The sequence below is a fragment of the Plecotus auritus genome (assembly GCF_963455305.1).
Source record: "Plecotus auritus genome assembly, chromosome: 4".
NCBI classification, from domain to species: domain Eukaryota; kingdom Metazoa; phylum Chordata; class Mammalia; order Chiroptera; family Vespertilionidae; genus Plecotus; species Plecotus auritus.
The window spans coordinates 137,321,332-137,337,364 of NC_137775.1; the positions used below are offsets into that span (position 1 = coordinate 137,321,332).

The following is a 16,033-nucleotide window of genomic DNA, read 5'->3' on the forward strand; positions in this document are numbered from 1 at the left end:
GAGCCAGCATTCCCGCTCTGGGCCAGCCATCTCCTGATACATGATAAAGAAAAACCTCCTCCTAGGAGAAACCAAGATGGCGGCATAGGTAAACACCTATACTGCTGCCTCACACAATTTCAGAACTGCAACTGGAGGACAGAGCGGACATCATCCAGAACCACCAGAAAGCTGGCTGAGTGGAAGTTCTACAACTAGAAGGAAAGATAAAAGGACACTGAGACCCAGAGGAGCTGTGGAGGACAGAGGTGCAGAGACCCCGGCACACGCGTGTGTGGAAAGGGCAGGCGGCTGAATACGCGGCTGGCTTACTTGCGGCGTGCGGAGAGGGCGGGCAGCAAGCGCGTGGCTAGCTGTTTTGTTTCCCTCCCGACTGCACTGAAATCCAGTTCCAGGTGAGACTTTTTGGTGCCCAGACTCATTTGGGGAGAAACTGGACTGTCTGGCAGCGGGCGAAACTCGAGGGCAGCCTTCTCTCAGAGGTGCACGCAGCCATTGCCGCGGGACACTGAGACACAGGGGCCTTGTAGGGCGGGGCTGATGGGAAACCAAGGCTGTCTGCTCCACCCTGAGATTCTGCCCCATCCAAGCTGAGCACAGAAGCTCTCCCAGCGGAGACACAGCTGATCCTCACAGCCAATTGGCCTGGAGGTCAACTCCCCCCAGTGATACTAACAACAATCTAGGCTTAACTACAAGACTGCACACACAGCCCACAAAGGGGTGCACCAAGAGTGTCCACCTCAGGTAACTGGGGAGGCTGAGCCACTGTGCCCTATAGGACACCTAGCACACAAAGCCACTCTATCAACTCAGGGAAGCAGCCAAAATGCGGAGACAAAGAAACAGGTCACAAATGAAAGAAATGGAGGAAAGCAAACGACTGGATATAGAGTTCAAAACCATGGTTATAAGGTTTTTCAAGAATTTCCTAGAAAAGGCCAATAAATTTAGCGAGACCCTCGAGGATATGAAAAAGGACCAACTAGAAATTAAACATACACTGACTGAAATAAAAAATATTATACAGAGACCTAACAGCAGACTAGAGGATTGCAAGAACCAAGTCAAAGATTTGGAATACAAAGAAGCAAAAAACAGTCAACCGGAAAAGCAAAAAGAAAAAAGAATCCAAAAAGTTGAAGATACTGTAAGAAGCCTCTGGGACAACTTCAAGTGTACCAACATCAGAATTATGGGGGTCCCAGAAGAAGAGAGAGAGCAAGATACTGAAAACCTATTTGAAGAAATAGTGGCCGAAAACTTCCCCCACCTGGTGAAAGAAATAGACTTACAAGTCCAGGAAGCACAGAGAACCCCAAACAAAAGGAATCTAAAGAGGACCACACCAAGTCACATCATAATGAAAATGCCAAGAGCAAAAGACAAGGAGAGAATATTAAAAGCAGCAAGAGAAAAACAGTTAGTTACCTACAAGGGAGCACCCATATGATTGTCAGCTGATTTCTCAACAGAAACTATGCAGGCCAGATGGGAGTGGCAAGAAATATTCAAAGTGATGAACAGCAAGAAACTACAACCAAGATTACTCTACCCAGCAAAGCTATCATTCAGAATTGAAGGGCAGATTAAGAGCTTCACAGATAAGAAAAAGCTAAAGGAGTTCATCACTACCAAACCAGAATTATATGAAATGCTGAAAGGTATTCTTCAAGAAGAGGAAGAAGAAGAAAAAGATAAAGATAAAAATTATGAACAACAAATACATATCTATCAACAAGTGAATCTAAAAACAAAGGGAATAAAAAATTTGATGAACAGTATTAACTGGTGAATATAATAGAATCAGGGGCATAGAAAGGGAGTGGACTGACAATTCTCGGGGGGGAAAAGGGGAGTGGGGGTGCGGGAAGAGACTGGTCAAAAAGCGTACACCTATGGATGAGGACAGTGAGGGGGGAGGTAAGGGCAGAGGGTGGGGTAGGAACCTGGTGGAGGGGAGCTATGGGAGGAAAAAAGAGGAACAATTGTAATAATCTGAACAATAAAAATTTATTAAATTAAAAAAAAATAAAAGAAAAACCTCCTATCTTGATCCAGTCACTCTTAATTTGGGTTTCTGGTATTCATGGCTGAACCCATGTTTTATCTGATGCAGCTGACCATCCTCAGCCTGGTTCTCAAAGCCTCCCTTGTCGTTCCTCTGTGGTTGGCCATGCCTCCTCGTACAGAAACAGAAAGAATCAGATGGACTAATGACATCCTGTTCACATCTAGACAGACGCAAGCCCGTCAGGCCTGGGCAGTAAGGCGCATCAGGCTGAGGAATCAGGGAATAGAACACAGGCTCCCAAGCAGCACTCGGAACAGTTCCTTATCCGCAGGGCGAGTATTCCTGCTGACAACCTCCTGGAGTGAAGGGAGGTAGATAAAGCTACTGCAGCCCTCATCCCAGCCTATCACCTCTGTCCCCAGGAGTCTGAACTTTTAAAAAAATACATGTTTTTATTAATTTGAAAGAGAGGGGGAGAGGGAGAGAGAAACAGGATCAAACCAGCAACCTGGGTATGTGCCCTGATCAGGAATCGAACCGGTGACCTTTTGGTGCATGGGAGGATGCTCAATCAACTGAGCCATACCAGCCAGGGCAGGAGACTGCATTTCTTAAAGGCAGCCACTTAATTAGTACAGGAGAGGAATTAAAATAAAAAGAAAAATTAGAAAAAAACACACCCTCAGCTTTATTGAGGACAGGCATGTTTTTTGATGAATTAATGTTAATTACCCTAGGGTCAATAATAGTGGTTATATAGGTAAATGACCTTCTTCTTAGGGGACTTATACACAAGTACTTAGAAATGAAAAATCACCATTAACTTTCAAAAAGCTCAGGGGGAGAAAAGGTATATCTGTATATAGTAAGTTCTGATATAATGCTGACTTTGGGTAACACAATTGATATATTAGGAAGAATATGAGTAGAGGAAATTTCACATTTGCTTATGCTATAGACTCAAGGCAATTTCAATCAAAACCTCAGCAAGTTATTTTGTGGATATTGACAGATTAATTCTAAAGTTTATATGAAAAGGCAAAAGGTCCAAAATAGCCAACATTATGCTTAAGAAAAACAGTCAGAGGACTGATACTATCCAATTCTAAGACTTACTATAAAACCATGGTAATCAAGACAGTGTGGTATACAAGGGAAACAAAAGGAAAAATAAAGACAGGGAACTACATCAAACTAAAGCTTTTGCACAGCAAAGGAAACCATCAAGAAAAGACAACCGACTGAATGGGAGAAGATATTTGCCAATGGCACACCTGAGAAGGGGTTAATATCCAAAATTTACAAAGAACTCAAATCAACACCAACCCCCCCCAACCCCGAAAAAATCCAATTAAAAAATGGGCAGAGGACCTAGACACTTCTCCAAAGAGAACATACAGATGACCGATAGACATATGAAAAGATGCTCAATGTCACTAATTATCAGAGATGTAAATTAAAACCACAATAAGAGCCCCAGCCCGGTGGCTCTGTTGATTGGAGCATCGTCCCATATACCAAAAAGGTTGTGGGTTCAATTCCAGGTCACAGCACATATGTGGGTTGTGGGTTCGATCCCAGTTGGGAGGCAACATATCCTTGGGTGAGGATTAAAAAAAAACAACAACACAAAAAACTACAATGAGATATCACCTCACACCTGTCAGAATGGCTATCATCAATAAATCAACAAATAACAAACGTTGGTGAGGATGTGGTGAAAAGGGGACGCTCGTGCACTGCTGGTGGGAATGTAGACTGGTGCAGCCACTATAGAAAACAGTATGAAGTTTCCTCAAAAAAATTAAAAATGGAGCTGCTCTGTGACCCAGTGATCCCACTTTTGGATATTTATACAAAGAAACCAAAACAATAATTTGAAAGAATATGTGCACCCCTATGTGCATTGCAGTGTTATTTACAATAACAAGATATGGGAGCAACCCAGGTGCTCATCAATAGACAAGTGGATAAAAAAGTGGTGCTACATTTACAATACGGAATATTACTTATTAATAAAATCTTATCATTTGCAACAGCATGGATGGAACTAGAGAGTATTACGCTAAGTGAAATAAGTCACACAGAGAACGAAATACCATATGATTTTATTTATATGTGGGATCTAAAGAAGAGAAAAAACAAACAAAACTGAAGCAGACTCAGAGATACCGAGAACAGAGTGATGGTTGCCACAGGGAAGTAGGATTGGGGGACTGGGTGAAAAAGATGAAGGGATTAAGAAGTACAAATAATCACAAAATAGTCATGGGGATGTAAAGTACAGCATAAGAAACAATGATATTGTGTTGACTGTATATGTATGGTACCAGGTGGGTGCTTGGGATAACAGGGGGAGCACTTTGTAGGGTATACCATATGACCGTCTACTAAGCTGTACTCCTGCAACTGGTACAAAATAGTATTGAATGTAAATGGTAATTTTTAAAAAATCCCAGCAGTCTTTGTACATGAAAATCTATTCTTTTTTAATGTATTTTCACACACACACACCCCCCCCGTAGTTTATTCTCTTCATTTTCTAACTTGTTATCTCATATATCTATTTAAAATATAAATGTTCTTCAAAGCCTGCATTTGCTTTATTCCTCAAATATTGCTATGTAATGTTTTCATATCATTCAGTTCTAGGTATTTTAAATTTGCATTATTTAGCAGTGTGGTTTTACATTTTCAAAATACATGGGGAATTTTAACAATTTATCTATTTACATTAACTTATAATTTCATTGTGTGGTAGTCAAAGATAATTCCTTACAATATTTTTTAAATTTTTGATGTGTTCTCTATGACTTGTTCATATCAATTTTTATAAATGTTCCATGTATAGTTGAGAAAAATGTGTATTTTTAAGTTGTTAGATATAAAAATCTATGTATCCAAAAAAAAAGGAATGTGGTATTGGCAAGATATTAGACAAGATTAAGCAAACAGATCAATGGAACAGAAGAACCCAGAAGTAGACCCACAACAATAGTCAACTGATCTTTGCCAAAAAAGCAAAGGCAATACAATGAAGAAAAGAGTCTTTTCAACAAACTGTGCTGAAAACTGGACATCTGCATGCAAACGAATGAATCTAGACATAGACTGCACCTTCCACAAAAATTAACTCAGTATGAATAGTATATCTATATGTAAGAGACAAAACTTCTAGAAAATAATATAGGAGAAAATCTAGGAGACCTTATGTTTAGCAATGAGTTTTTAGATAAAACACCATAAGCATGATCTCTGAAGAAAAAAATTGGTAAGTTGTACTCCATTAAAATTAAAAACTTCTGATCTATGAAAGACACTGTTAGGAAAACAAAAAAACATGCCAAAGACTGGGAGAAAATATTTTCAAAAACATATCTGATGAAGGCTTATATCCAAAATACACAAAGGAATCTTAAAACCCAACATTAAGAAAACAACCAAATTTTTTAAATGGGCAAAAGACATGAACAGATATCTCACCAAAGATGATATATGGATGGCAAATGAGCATATGTAGACATGCCCAACATCATATGCCATCAGGGAAATGCAAATTCAAACACCAAGATACTACTACATACCTATTAGAATGGCCAAAATCTGAAACACAGAGAATTCTAAATGCTGGTGAGGATGTGGAGCAACAGTCATTGCTGGTGGGAGTACAAAATGGTACAGTCACTTGGGAAGACAGTTGGGCAGTTTCTTACAAAATTAAACATACTCTTACATATAATCCAGCAAGTGTGCCCCTTTGCATTTAACCAATGAGCAGAAAACTAATGTCCACCCAAAAGCCTGCACATGAATGTTCACAGCAGCTTTATTTATAATTGCCCCAAACTATAAGCAACCAAGATGTCCTTCAACAGGTGAAAGGATAAACAAAATGTGGACTGTCCATACAATAAAATACTATTCAGTAATAAAAATACATTAGCTATCAAGCCATGAAAAGACATGAAATAACTTTAATGTATATTGTTAAGTAAAAGAAGACAGTCTGAAAATAATCAAATATTATATGACTAGAGGCCCGGTGCATGAAATTGGTGCATTGGAGGCGGTCCCCTCAGCCTAGCCTGTGCCCCCTTGCAGTCCGGGACCCCTCGGGGGATGTCCACCTAAGTCAGCAGTCAGACATCCTTCTCACAGTCCGCTCCTTACCACCTGCCTGCTCGCTGTTCCTTACCGCTTGGCTCGCTGCTCCTTAGCGCTGCCGTGGAGGTGGGAGAGGCTCCTGCCACCACCGCTGCACTTGCCAGCCATGAGCCCGGCTTCTGCCTGAGCAGTGATCCCACAGCGCACTGACCACTATGGGGCAGCTCCTGCATTGAGCATCTTCCCCCTAGTGATCAGTGCACATCATAGTGACCGGTCGTTCTGCCATAACAGTTGCTTAGGTTTTTATTATATAGACCAGAGGCTCAGTGCACGAATTCATGCACCTTGAAAGGAACTGTGGGCCATGAGGCTACAGTGGGCACAGGGGTGGGTCTCGGCCCATCTTCCGTGCCCCTGCCTGGGCCCTCCTGCCATGGCCCCCAGTCCCCTGTCTGCTGGCAGCCCCACTCCCACCGCCGCCACTCCCACGTACTGACAGCGCCAGCCCGCTCACACCCACTGACGGTGCAGAGCAATTGGAGCTGGTACCAGCAGCAGGTGTGAGCAGGGTCGGTGCCGTCAGCAGATATGAGTGGTGGCTGCTGCCCCAATCACCCCTCAGGAGTGGGGGGAGGTGGAGAAGCCCTCAGGGGCGATCAGGGCCGGCAGCCACCACTCGCACCTGCTGACAGCGCCAAGTGATTGGGACTGGCGCCGGGCACCGGCAGTGAGTGCAAGCAGCATCTCTGGCACCGGCAGTGGGTGCAAGCAAGACCAGCGCTGGCAGCAGATGTGAGTGCCAGGTGGGACCACGGAGCACAGGAGCGAAGAATTTTCAGTAACCACCAGAGGCTCACCCTCATGATAGCGACTGGTGCTCCGCCTTGGTCTGGCGCCTCTGCTCACATGCCCCACCATCCTGCCGCACCCGACACCCACCATGTTCTGTGCGCGCCCCCTGGTGGTCAGCACACATCATAGCGACTGGTTGTTCTGCCATTCGGTCTATTTGCATTTTAGAGTTTAATATATATAGATGATATAGATTCTAACTTTATGACATTCTGGAAAAGAAAAATACTATAGAGATAGTAAAAAGATCAGGGTAAGAAAACATGAGTGGTTGAAGCACAGGGGATTTTTACGCAATAAAGCTATCCTGCATGATACTGTTATGGTGGATACATAACATTATACATGTTTCAAAACCCTTAGTAAGTACAACACAAAAAGTGAACCCTAATGTAAACTACAGACTTTAGTTAATAACATATCAATATTAGTTCACCAACTGTAACAAATATACCACATTAATGCAAAATGTCAATATTAGGGGGAATAATCCTATATAATAAAAGGCCAGTGACCATAACGGTGTAATGACCAGAACAACAGATGACCAGTTGCTATGAGGTGCATTGACCACCTCTTGGTCCCTCCCCCAAGCCCGCAGGCTCAGATCGCTGGATGGTGAAAGGGAACCACAGGGAACTGGGGTGGGTGGCAGCGGGGCAGGACTGGGGACTGGCGAGTGGGTGGAAGGCAGACCTCTTGGTCCCTCCCCCCGGCCTGCTGGCTCTGATTGCTGGATGGTGAATGGGGAACCACGGGGAACTAGGGTGGATGGTGGTGGGGCGGGACTGGGGACTGGTGAGCGGGTGGAAGATGGCCCTGATCACAGGCTAGGCCTAAAGACCCTACCTGCATACAGTTTTGTGGGCTGGGCCTCTAGTTGTATATAGAAACACTGTATTTTCTGCTCAGTTTTTTATAAACCTGAAACTGCTCTAAAAAATAATTTAAAAAATTAATAAATTAACCTAGGTTAATTAAGCCTGGACAGTAGTGACATTGTGGTTATGCCTTATTCATAGGAAATTTATACTGAAGAATTTAGAAATGAAAATGTTATGATGTCTGCAACTTACTGTTAAATAGTTCAGCAAAATAATTTTAAAAGCTTATCTATACATAGTCAGTTCTGCTATAACGCTGGCTAAATTTGTTCCACATCAATTGATACATTAAGAACAATCAGATCACAGGGGATTTCATGTTTGGTGATGTGTGATTTCAACCACAAGGTTCACAATGTGAATGCAGAAAACTACATGCAGCTGAACTGAGATACATAGGAGTACACAAAATGCACCTCCCCCCATACAAACCTCAAACACCTGCCTGTTGCCTCAGCTGACTGTGTGTGTGAGAGGAGCCATGGCAATCACCTCTAGCGTTACCACTTTCCATCAAATTTCACATAGCTCTTCATCCACTATTTCACAATAACTCACAAGCTCAATCCCTCCAACACTCACCATCATATGCAAATCTCAGGTCTCTCTTAAGATAAAGTGCCATATTTTGAATATTTGTGAATATAACTATTGACCATATGTAAAACTGTCCTACCATTTTTATTAGGTTCCTATCATATTTTTAATGGGTCACTGGCGGTTTTTGAGTGTTGTGCCCCTGACCCCATTTTTCTCGTAAACCTGTGACTTTTACTGCATGATTTTCACAGTACAGTGATTCTTAGGAATGCATATTTCACATTACAGCAGAACTGATTGCATAAGGATAAAGCAAATAAGGTAAAATGCCAACAAATGAGGACTCTCATGAAGGATATATAGGTTTTCACTGTACTATTCTTCCAGCTTCTCTGGGGTTTAAAATGTTTCAACATACAAACTGGAGAACATAATTGAAATAATAGAGATGTGTAAAAACATAAGGTAAGCATAAGGGCCTTTGCAAAAGTAAAAAATAATTGAGGTAATGTGTTATAAACAGGGGGATGAAGAGGCATCATGACTAAAGATCCTCCTTTAACAGAAATATTCCACTATTCTCAGTTATTGGAAACCAGTTTATATCAGAAACTTGTAGAGCTTAAAGGAGAGTGATTTTTTTGAACATAGCTATCCTTGTGGCAAGCCATTTAATGCTAGAAAACCTGAACACTCCCTTTTCCAGGCTCAGTCTTCCCATGCCAAGCCCTCTGGCTTTGCAAACATGGTCACTGCACTTTAAGAGCTCAGGCAGGAACCTGGGGCCTGGACGGATTCAACAGAAGGGCTCACTCAGGGGTAGTCAATCAAAGAGAGATGCATCACAGTTGACGGTGTCTTTTCCCCTTAATTCTCTCTCCTTTCATCTCCACATTCACCCTTTTCTGGGCCTATGGCAGGTACCTACAGACGCTGCCTAGCCTCTAGCTGCAAAGAGACTTCTGAGGAGAGGTCCACAGGACCGTAGGAGGCTGTCCCTTTGTAAGATGACAATCTGCATTGTATACACTCAGCCTGTCATTCAGCAAATATTGGTGGAACATAACTCGTGCTTCTGCAAAAGTAAATAAGCCCTGTTTAAAGGAACGTGGACTAACAGCTTATTGGGTTGGCAGCTCAATTACCCAGGGGGCATTGCTGATCCTGGTTGCAGACGTACCTGCCACGCCAAGGTCAGCCTGGCAGCTCTGTGTGAGGGCCTCCCAGGGCTGTGTCACAAGCTCTTACCTTAGGTCAGATACATTCTGACCTCTCCACATACAGGGCTGCCTAATGACCACACCCAGGCATATTTGGGTTTCATCAACGACTATTTCTTTAGGGGGAATAGACATTAATTGTTGTTGCCTGTCAGAAAGTTCATCTCATGTATTTAAAGTAGAAAAGGCAATGATCTTGAACCAAAATGATCTCTTTCTAATGGGACATACGTGACTTTCCATCCTCCTTCTCTTTTGTTGCTGGGTGTTTCCCAATCAAGAATTTCCTGTTGATGTCTTCATTTCATAAGCAGTGGCTGCCTCAGCAGAAGGTCTGGTTACAGCGCCCTATAGCCAGTTTTCCCCTCTCCAACATACGCCTTGATTTTTACTCTTTCCACAGCTTCCCATCAGCATATACACTGAGTGGCCAGATATTATGATCTCTGAATGCATAATAATCTGGCCACTCAATGTATATCCTATATAATAAAAGGCTAATATGCAAATTGTCCCCTCGACCAGGAATTTGACCAGCAGGCAGGCCAGCCAACTGCCCATGTCCCCTCCCCCTGGCCAGGCTGGCCGGACCCCACCCATGCAAGAATTCATGCACCAGGCCTTAAATATATATATATATATATATATATATATATATATATACACACACACACACACACACACACACACACACACACACACACACTGAGTGGCCAGATTATTATGCGTTCAGAGTTCATAATAACCTGGCCACTCAGTGTATATGTGCCCTAATTCCAAAGGGGAAATAGAGGAATCCTGTCTCATGAATAAAGGCAAGAATCTATGGCCCCAACACCACTTGGAAGAGACCTCAAAAGATTATTTGGTTCACAATCCAACACCAGAAAAGTAAGTAGCCCATATCACTTGATTTTTATTCTTAACTAGTTTTAAATATGTAGTCTTAAAGTCACCTAGAATGAGGAGATTTGCAAAACAAAGGAACAAAGAGGCAGTATAAAGAAACTTGGGGCAGGGAGGAACTCATCCTGGTGATTTTGAGTCAGCCACATGCCATCCAGGCCTGAATTCCAGTGCATTCAATTAACATGGAAAAACCCTTCCATTCCTCAGACCCCATATCGTTTTACCCTGGGCAGTGCGGTGTGGGGAAGGAGGTCAGGCACTGGAGACAGGCTGGCCTGCATCGCCTCTGGGCTCTGTCCCTCTCCACCCCATGAGGTAAGATGACTAGGCTCTGTTCATCAGTTTTTCTCATCATTACAGTCTAGACTGTTGGAAGGATTAGTTCCTGACACACAGTGGGCACTCAATACCCAGTGGGCATTAGAATTCCCACTCCTATTTTACCCTCCATAGACTTTCAAGAGAAGCAGCAGAATTCACAGCAGATGGCCACAAAATGACTTCTCCCTGAAAACCACAGTAGGTGAGTCACCTGGGAAAGACTCCACACTGTGGGACTAGTGAAATTAACCACAATTGTATTTCATTGGCATCAGATGGAAACTTCAGAGAAAGGACACAACAGAGTTAATCATCCTAAGAGCCCTTCCTGTTGGCTCCCAGAACTGGCCTTCTCTTGGCCTCTTTCAGCCAGCCATTCTCAGGACTGCTCTTCGCATCTAAAAGTTATGCTCCAAATTTTCCATTCTCATTGCTTTTTGTCACTTTCCCACCCAGGGCTGGAGCCATTTATTGTTTACACAAGTCAGATGACCTGGGCAGTATCCAAGTCGTGTCCCAGACACCACACCTAGCCCTAATCCCAGTGCACCTCCACCATCTCCACTGTTTAAAAGAAAATGCTCATATGTCATTGACTACACAGAAAGCGCATGCAGACTACAATTAGTGTGAGTGATCTTTGTACACTCATTTGACATAAACATAAGAGCATTCAGATGCACTAAACTAAATAGGTGTTTACATGTAATTTAGGCACTGGTTGAGACTGAGGGAAGAACAGGTAGTAATTCATCCCTAATCAGGAGAACAAAGGGAAAAGAAACATTTTAAAAACCTCAATGGGTTCTCTTTCCTTCAGCCATCCTCCCCCCTACCCTCCAACACACACACACCCACAAAATACCTCTGGGGAAAATGTAGTCATTCAAAGTGAATCTCATAAAGAAATAGTCCAATGGGGCAGATTCACAGGTATCATGCTTTGTAGGTCCAAAGCTTTATCTGCCTCAGGCCCACATACAAGTCCTCAGTCTCATGGTGAGACAGCTATGTCACCTCCATAGACAGAGAGAGGCATGATTTCCAAATGTGACAATATCTTTTCCCTTAATTAAGCAGAGAAAAGAACATTTTACTAGAAACCCAAAGAGCAAAATAAAAACTTTAAATCAAGGCTCTAAATCAAGGGTTGAACACATGAAAAAGCAATATTCTGGCTGTCGACCTCTCCCACTAGCTTGCATCGTTAGCATCTGGGCCCAGTTTCAATAGCAGCATTGTAGCCCAGATGGCCAGCACTGCCATCCTAGGGCCTCCCTGCTCCAGATAAAGACGGGAGTGTGTGAATGTCCGGGTGTGCGTGTGTGCGCGCGCAAGCTCTTAAGTCCTCACATCATTTGTAGATCCAACAACTATCATTTTCAACCATGAGTCCCATGAAAAAAACATCTTTTTATGTCTCTACCCTCTTCTCAGATTTTTCCTATAGATGCCCAACCCAGCTTTCCAAACCTTGTATCTAAATGTATAAAGGAATTACTCTCTTCTGTAACCAGAAGAATTATACTCTCATGTATAAACTGGGTATAAATGATCACCAAATAACAGCGGTGATTAGAATCAGATGAAACCCCATTGTAGTAAAATGTCTGCCTACATAAAGTAAGTGTCCTGGTATCATTAACAATGCCCACTCTATCACACAAACCCACAAAACCATGCTCACCAGCTGTGACTGACAAGGCAGGGCGGGTCCAGCTCCGCTTTTCAATTTTATCAACTCCACCTGTGGTTAATACCGGATTTTCTTTTCTCCTTCCCCTCCCTAAACTCTGCCATCAGCGCTACCACTGCTGAATCACTGTTAATGTCCCATTTCTTCTATTACTCTTTAATACTTTCCAGAATGAATCTTACGCTCCCATCAACAGTAAGGTCTCACTTAACATTGTCTCAAAGATTTTGGAAACTGTGACTTAAAAGCAAAATGACACACAACGAAACCAACCAATTTTACCAAAGGCTAATTGATATAAAAAAGAATTAAGCTCCTATCCCATATTTCTCATAACAAAAACATCACCAAAGTTCTAGTTAAAGAACCAAATACTTCAAATATTAAATACTGAAATAAATGTTAGCTATTCATGCATTTAAGAAAAATTAATACAAACAAAGGGTCCAGTTAAGGGTGGCAGGTGGCTGGAGCCTCTCCCGGCAGCTCAGGGCACAGGTGAGAATCCACCATGGACAAGATGCCCTTCCATGGCAGGGCACACTAATATCCACACACTCACACTGGGACCATTTAGAAATGCCATTCACTTCATGTGCACATCTCTGGGGTTGGGTTAGGGGTGGGGGTGGGCTGGAGTTCCTGGAGTAAACCCATGAAGAGATAGGGAGAATGTGAAAACTCCACAGATGGTGGCCCTAGCCAAGCCAAGAATTGATCCCCCCACCCTCACCCCATCAACGTTATTAACCAAACTAGTTGACTGAAACAATGCTACTTGAGGCCCTGCTATATTTACTTGCAGGTGATGGGGTAGGGCATAATAAATATTAGTTACGAAGTATCTGTTTTTGCCTAACATTAAGGGTTACTTTGGTCAAAAAAGAGCAGTTTTTCAAACTACTGGTATCTGGAAGGCCTAACCATATGCGAATAGCATTTACAAACATTTTATTTTTTAAAAAAAATTGAATATGAATATGCACTACATATAGAAGGGATTGGTATTATTTCATGAAACTTTTGTCTGAGTTACATATGTATCCATATGAATGTATTGATTGTGATGTAAAATTAATTTCATAGGGTGGGTCATAGTCAAAAAAAGTTTAAAGCCATTGGGATGGGGCCAAGGAACAGTCAGAATGGCCTGGTCTCCTCCCCAGGAACTGTCACTTCCTGTGTCTTGCTGGTTGATAACCCCTGACCAAAGTTACGGCACCCTGCCAGGACCTATCTCCTGCCTGTCTGCATCCCCACCTCAAGGTCCTTACTCGTTTTCGTCCCACTGCATGGCACCCATAAAATTCTTCATAACGGGATCCCTGCTCATTGTTGGAGAACCAGGAGGGGAATTCCAGAAAGAAGTGTTATCTATATCCTTCATTAATAGGCACTCCACTTTTCAGTAACTCCACTGGAGTGATTTACACAAAGACACACTTGGGATTTCTTAGAGTCGCCAGTGGTCGGCAAACCACGGTTCGCGAGCCACATGAGGCTCTTTGGCCCCTTGAGTGTGGCTCTTCCACAAAATACCACGGCCTGGGCGAGTCTATTTTGAAGAAGTGGCGTTAGAAGAAGTTTAAAAAATTTGGCTCTCAAAAGAAATTTCAATCATTGTACTGTTGATATTTGGCTCTGTTGACTAATGAGTTTGCCGACCACTGTGACCATAGAATCACCGCCTCAGCTATCCTGCCTCCAATAATGACCACAAAGCAGCTCTCTCAGTGAGAGGCCCCTGGTGGCCAGGACCAGCTGAGAGAGGATCTATTCACTCACTCTGACCCCCAGGAAGTCTCCCACCACTACAGTGTACATACACTTCCTGACTGAGTGGCCGGCTAAAGGTTATGTGCCAATACCCTTTAATCGCCAAATAACCCAGCAAGAGCCTACCTGAGTAAGCTTCCCTTTTCTTTAAGCGTTCTCCAGCTCAGTCCCTCAATCCTATCCCTTAATGCCGCCGGCATTAATTCCTCAAAATAATAAGGTCAGAGAAAGTAAAGTTGGCTGCTGGCAGAGTTACCGTCAGGGACAGGTGGGGAGCGAGGGCGGGAAGCATAGGACACTCAGTTTCAGGAGGGACGGTCCAACTCTTAAAGGGGAAAAAACCCTTTTAGCCAAGCAAGAAAACAAAAGCCACAAACAAGACCCTCTATAGGCGCAGCACAAACACGACAGTGAGGATGGGCGCGCGGGCTGCGAACTGCTGAGCAGCAGCCTGACGGGAAGGAGAGGGGGTCGGAGGGCGCCGGGAACAAAGCCCCGCGTCCCGCGCCCAAACTCAAGGGGACATCCAGCCGGGGACGTCCTGCTCCCTCCGCAGGAGCCCGCGGCGGGGTGGGGGTGCAGGTGTGTAGGTGCGGGTGCGCGCGCAGCAAGCCCCTCCCCCGCCGCCCCCCAGCCCCGGTTGGGGGCGACCCCCTCCCACCCCGGGTCTCGGAGAGGCTCTCACCCGAGCGGGGATCGAAGGTGACCACGAACACGGCCACCACTTGGTCCTCCTCCACGTCGCCCAGCTCCAGGCGTCCGGGCTGCAGCAGCACCTCGGAGGCGCCCAGCTCCTCGGGCTCCCGCCTCCTCGGCGGCTCCGCGGCCCCCCGGCCGCCCCCGCCCCAGCCCCGGCCTCCAGCCTGCAGCTCCGGGGCCTGCGGTGGGGAAACGGCGGGGCCCTCGGCCCAGCGCAGCAGCGGCGCCGCGTCGCCCCGCTCCACCATGGCGAAGCGAGGAGGAGCCGCGGGCGAGAGGGGCGGGCGCAGGGGCGGGCTGCGGAACTCCCCTCGCCCGCGGGCCAAGGCCCGTTCCCGCCGCCGCGCCCGCACCTGCCCCGGCGGCCCCGCCCTGCCCCGCTGCCCTCCCACGGGCGTCGGGCGTCCTCCCTACAGGCTTCGCTGAACTACGTGCCCAGTTTGAGAGTGCACGGATGCCTACGCGCTCGGGTACAGGAAATGTGTGGTGACAGTTCGCGCATCCACCTGGATCTGTTTACCTGTGCCTGGCTTATGGCGTCTTCTTACCTAGAATTCCGTGGGATAACTGTTCCACCGTGAATTTTTACATATCACCATTATTTTTAAAAGCCCCCTTGTCATATGGACCATGACTGATGTGCATTACATAATCCTGGATGTGTGGCCAAAGCCACCGCTGTGCTGGGAAGTGGAGGAGAGGGAGCACTGCAGGGTGCTGTCGGGCTTGGGATGGGGCTGGTGTCCTGGAGCTGGGCGCTTTGGTGTCTGGCCTGGGGTAGTGTGTCTGTAACCCAGCCTGGTGTGCCCTGGAACGAGCCGGATAGTGCCCTGGCCCTGGCCTTCCTGGACTTCGGGGCTCCCCACCCATTTCAGACTGTTTCTACAGAGCGTGGTGGTCAGTTGTCCTGGGGAAGGTGTGTGTGTGGGGGGGGGGGGGGGGAGGGGGATAGGGGAGAGGTTGAACTAAATCTATAAATGACTAAAGCAGTTCCTATTCTTTTGGGGGGAAATGC

The 16,033-nt window shown here is 45.0% G+C and overlaps 1 protein-coding gene across 2 annotated transcripts in view; it reads right to left on the minus strand.

Moving 5' to 3' along the window:
- The window catches only part of DENND11 (DENN domain containing 11), a 41,760-nt gene extending 26,342 nt beyond the window's left edge, over window positions 1-15,418 (minus strand). For both annotated transcript variants that reach the window (XM_080666995.1, XM_080666994.1), the window contains exon 1: window positions 15,005-15,418. In XM_080666995.1, coding sequence (XP_080523121.1) covers window positions 15,005-15,266 — 262 coding nt within the window. In that variant the 5' untranslated portion in view covers window positions 15,267-15,418. The remainder of the gene's footprint in view (window positions 1-15,004) is intronic.
- Window positions 15,419-16,033: the final 615 nt, after the last annotated feature.